The 5486-nt window shown below is 38.6% G+C and overlaps 1 protein-coding gene across 1 annotated transcript in view; it reads right to left on the bottom strand.

Annotated features, from left to right (window-relative positions):
- Positions 1–5486, bottom strand: part of VNN1 (vanin 1) — a 20645-nt gene that overhangs the window by 10385 nt on the left and 4774 nt on the right. Inside the window, exons 3-5 of the mRNA XM_006884979.1 lie at positions 4749–4941; positions 3769–4060; positions 2441–2799 (exon numbers count right to left, since the gene is read on the bottom strand). Coding sequence (XP_006885041.1) covers positions 2441–2799; positions 3769–4060; positions 4749–4941 — 844 coding nt within the window. The remainder of the gene's footprint in view (positions 1–2440; positions 2800–3768; positions 4061–4748; positions 4942–5486) is intronic.

Raw genomic sequence — 5486 nt, 5'->3', positions numbered from 1 at the left:
TGGATGATCAATCTCCTCCCCGTTAGATTAACAGCCTCTGAAAACCTGCTGGTGAATTGGCTATGGGTGGGTTCTGACTGGGTGGTACTCATCAAGGGAGCTCTGATGGCATACCCCACAGGAAGTTGTGCTGCTAACCTGAAGTATGCATATCTGCTCTAGAACACTTAGTTATCTTGTGTGGCTGGATGGGGGTTTATTTCACATTTACCTCCTTTCCTTCCTCTTACTCCCTTGGGTGAAAGGTAACCTTTGGTGATAAGAGGGTTTTCTAGTATGTCATTAAATTTGATCAATCAAAGATTTGTTTTCAGTACTAAATAATAAAATCCCTTAACCTTATTTCCCAAGCCCAAAAGTATCTGAAAACAAAAGATTATAATTCAATTGGCATTGAAACCTAACTTGAACTAACACAAGGCTGTAATGTATTTATTTAAGCAATTTGGGTGGATATCTCATGTTTCCTAGTAGAAATTTTTACAGGTTTGGTTCTGGGCACTGCCCTAGACTCTCCTGGTGCTGTCCAATAAGATATACTATATTATTGTCTCATTAAAATTGGAAAACTCTAAACTCTAAAATATGCATGATCCCAGTGGCTTTGGTAAAAGAATATTAACCAGTAATAACAACAGAGTCAGTTTATTACTCTGTAAAGAATCCATCAACAAATAAATGATTAGAGAAGCTATGGTATATATTCACACAACAGAATACTACACAGCACTGAAAAACAAGGAACTCATAAAATACTATACAAAATGGGTGACCCTGGAGGGCATTATGCTGACTGAAATATGTCAGTCACAAAAGGACAAATCCTGCAAAATGCCACTGTTATAAAATAGGACTGACATGGGGATTGGGGGAAACTAAGGAAAGAGAGGATAAATAATGAACACTGCATTCACACAGATGGGGGAAATAACTGTCTAAAAGAAATATATGATTAGGTATTATTTGCATGACAATGGTTCAGAATAAGAGGTGCATAGCAGAGTGGATTGGGGAGGGTAGGGGAAGAAGGAAATTGTGCAACAATGAAAGAATTTTTTTAAAAGAGAAAAGGGAACTAGGATGGGGGATAGGGAGGAAAATGTATAACAATGAATGAATGGAAATCCAAGTTTTCTGTAAACTTCTATTAAAATATCAATAAAAAAGAAATTTATTTAAAGAAAAAATAATCCAACAGAAACAGAGCTGCTATCCTTCCTTCTAAGAGTACCTACCGTTGCTCTCCACAAGTATGACTGATAGCTCAAATTAATATTTCCTGGCCAGGTTCAAACTGAACTGATGCCTGATTCAAGCCATTGTCTTTTCAATCACTTGTGCATTTGAGAGCTGTCCGATGAATAAGGATGACAGAAGAATGAATGACTTTAAGCTGTGGTGTTGGAGAAAAGTATTGAGTATCCCACGGACTGTCAAAAAACCAAACAGATCTCAGAGAAGTCAGAATGTTCCTTAAAGGCAAAGATGACAAAGCTTTAATTCACATATTTTGGACATCATGTTGTTGTTATGTCCAATGAAATTGAGTATGACTCATAGCAACCCTATGAACAACCAACCTAATCCCTGCCCATCCTGTGCCATCCTCATCATTTCTGACACACTAGAGTCCTTTGTTGAAGTCCCAAGTGTCAATCCATCTCATAAGGAGTCTTCCTTTCCTTCACTGAGCCTCCACCTTTGCCAGCATATTGTCCCTTTCCAAAGAATACCCTCACCTAAAATATATATCCAGAGTATGAAAGACGAAGTTTTATCATCCTTGCCTTCGAAGAACACTCTGGCCATACCTTTTCCAAGACTTATCTGTTTATTCTTGTAACAGTCTTTGGGATATTCCTTGCTCTTCTCTAGCACCAAATTTAAAGCCATTAATTCTTCTTCTGTTATCCTTATTTATTGTCCAGCTCTCTGATACAAAGCAGGTGATTGAGAAGACCAGGCAGGACTTAAATCAAGCACACCTTAATCTTCAAGCTGACATCATTGCTCTTCAATATTTTGGAGAGGTCTCTGACAGCAGATTTGCCCAATGCAATATGCCTCCCAATTTCTGACTGGTGATGTGAAGAGTGTTGATTACTCATCTAAGCAAAATGAAGTTATTGACAGCTTCAGTCTTTTCTCCATCTATCATAATGTTGACTGTTGGGCCTGTACTGAGAATCTTTGTCTTCTTGATGTTGAGATGTAGTCCATACCGAAGGATGTCGTTTTTTATGTTCTGCAGCAAGTGTTTCATGTCCTCCTCACATTCAGCAAGCAGAATTGAGGCTGTTCTTTGGAAAGCAACATCACGCTTAAAAAAGGTGGAGAGCCAGTGAAAGAGAGAAAAACCCTCAATGGGTTGGATTGACACAGTGACTGCCGGAATGGGGCAGGATAGGACAGGGTCCCTTGCCAGCAACACACACATTACCTGTAGATAATATTGTCCTTCAACGGTGTGCAGTCCATCAAATGCCCCTAGGGCATAAAGTTCTTCTGATCTTTTCTCTGACATCTTGTAATTCAGATGACAGCAGAGGTCTTTGTGACAAACTGTATAATTTCCTGTGACCTCCTTAAGTGTCACGAAGGTGAATTTATCAAAAAAGACAATGCCCTTAAATTCCTGGTTTCCTGTTGCGTGTGTTCCTATACTGTTGGCATAAGTAGACCAGTTCACCGCTGAGCTGTATGGATGGGAGTCCAGTTGAGAAATGAGGAGTTTTCCCTTATTGGTCTTCATATCATAATGAAATGCTCTTGAAGAATTTGGTGCATAGATGCCACTTCCTAAAAATGGTGAATCAAAAATGTTGGGGGGAGGTTGTTAAAATAAGGAAATGAAAAGTTATTTTTAATTGTTACTATTACATTGAACTTACATTGACATTTAACTGCCTCTAACAAGCAGTTGTTATGAGGTAAATATGAGTTGACTGCCAAACAGGAAAAAAAGTATATAAATAGATAGGCAGACATGTAGATGATAAACAGCTAGATCAGTAAAACATACTTGTAAGAACAGTCATGTGAAAGCTAGAAAAAAGCCAAAATAATATGTGGTCACATTTGGAAGCAGGAGTGACATCCACTTCCTAAACAACATGCCTCTGGAAACTTTATGAACTTTGATAAATGACGATAAAAGGCTTCAGGCCTTTTGTTCATAGATCGCTATGAATCATGCTCAACTCAATGGCAATCAACAACAACACATTTGGAAAGGAAATATAGCACACATTCAAGTTGAATTAATAAATACATAAACATACAAAAATTTGGCTTACTATTGATTTTATAGTATGCCATCAAATGTTGCTGGATGTTATCCAGTCAACTTCAACTCATAATGACCCCTGTGAAAAACATCTTAAGCCTGTTCTATTCTGCACCATCTTTACCATCACTGATAAACTCAAGCACACTGTTACAGTCACTGGGTCAAGCCCTTTTTTTGACAATCTTCCTCTCTTTCTCTGACTCTCTACGTTGCCCAGTGTGAAGCCTCGTTCAAAGGACTGGTCCCTCCTGACAACAAACCCAAAGTATGTGAGTTGAAGGTTCATCATCTTTGCCTTTTTGTTGCACTTTCAAGACAGACTTGTTTGTTCTTTTGGCAGTCCACAGGATAGAGATACCCGAATGTCAAGGCTTGGAAAACTTGTCTTAAAGGATACATATCAACTGGGGGATTTTTCCCCCTCTTACCTTTTGACTTTATTGCCAACAGATGAGTGAATCTTAAAACTGCCACATTACCTGTCATTCTCTTCAGGGGTTGATGAATATTAGCTGCAAGGAAGTTGACGCCCATGCCCATAGCCCAAGCTGAGTGAAATTCAACAGCCGATAAATGTGGCAAAACATTCATCCAAGCTGTGGGGAAGAGGATGGTGTCCACGTGGAAATCCTTCACCAGGGTCACAGCAGGATCATGGAAGAGTATGTCAAAGCAGGTGAAAATGCCAAACTTCCCAAAGGTGGTGTTGAATGTCACAACCTCAGTCATCTTGGGTGAGTCGAATTGATCCTCACCCATGAAAAGATTTTTCTATGGTAAGCAAAACAAAAAGGGAGAAAAAAAATCAGCAAACAAAAACCTTTTTAGGAAGTTGGCCTTATGGCTAGTGTCTATAAATTAGTACACACATCTACTGTTGGCCAGTAAATTGGTGTCCACCATCTTCAGAGGGACAAAGCAGTACAGAAGAGAATCAGAAGCTATCCAATATAAGGTGCCTTGGATTGAATCTCCACATGTAATACCACATAATCTGTGCAAATCCTTTCTATAAAGGCCTTCTTGCATCTTATAGGAATAGAAACAAAGCAGAAAGCTCCATTTCCCAAAAACACTTGAACAACATTTTTTCCTGTTAGCAAGGATTTATTTTTTTTAATTTCATTCTTCTTGACGATGACTCTAGCTGGCATCTGATTTTTTATTCTTACCTGGACCCATTGCCCTTACAACTGTTTATAAGGACAAAATTAAAAAAACAAAACAATAACAAACAACCCACCACCAGAATTAACCTTATAATGCAGCTAGCTCCTGTGGTTCTTAAAAACTCCTAATTTTCTTAAATACACAGGATCTTTTTTAGAAAATTATACTGTATCTAATCATTACTTTCTATGCCTTGTCCCTGCTTCTAAAATAACTTTATTATTATAATAATGAGGTATTTTTCTTCTCATTTACTGTATTATGTAAATTATTTACAAATTAAGTGTACCTTATGGTAGCGTGCCACTAATTTTCCATCAGAATCAAATACCACATTAGTGTTGTATTGGTAACGGCCATCAGGTGGGCACTGAGGATCACTGGAATTGCATGGCTTCTTGTCCCCAATATTTGCCACAACATAGATAGCATTTTCCTTGGCCAGGCAACTGAGTCTTTCTTGTACTGGAGTGTAGCCAAATCTGGTAATTCATCAGATAAGGGAAAAATTTTTAAAAGATGTATTATCATTTAATTCACATTTACCAAGTAAACAATCATAAAGTGGCTATAGATAAGAGAGAAGGATTAAGACAAGAAAAGAATTGGAAGAAACCATGTCCATGGGAATTTAGTTTAAATATTCCATAGCCTGCCAAGAGAACAACCAGGTTTGTCCTGGAGAGGGTGAGACGAGTTTGGTCCTTGGAGGAAAAGATTCTGAAGCTCTATGCCACATACTTTGGGCATATGGCCAGGAGAAACAAGTCCCTGGAGAAGGAGGTCATGCTTGGGAGGGTAAAGGGACAGCACAGGAGAGGAAGACCCCAAATGAGATGGATTAACACAGTAATTAGGATAATGAGGTTAGAGGTGTCAGAAACAGTGAGACTGGCTCAGGATAGGGCAGGGTCCAGAGCTATTGTACATAGGGACACTATGGGTTGCAGGCAACCTTGATGGCCATAACACCACCATATATATACACACACACACACACACACACACACACACACTATATATATAT

The sequence above is a fragment of the Elephantulus edwardii genome, unplaced genomic scaffold (assembly GCF_000299155.1).
Source record: "Elephantulus edwardii isolate Elephantulus edwardi_28Jun2011 unplaced genomic scaffold, EleEdw1.0 scaffold00039, whole genome shotgun sequence".
Taxonomy (NCBI): Eukaryota; Metazoa; Chordata; class Mammalia; order Macroscelidea; family Macroscelididae; genus Elephantulus; species Elephantulus edwardii.
Note: the sequence above shows the minus strand (reverse complement) of the source record. Positions and strands in the feature narration are given on the sequence as shown.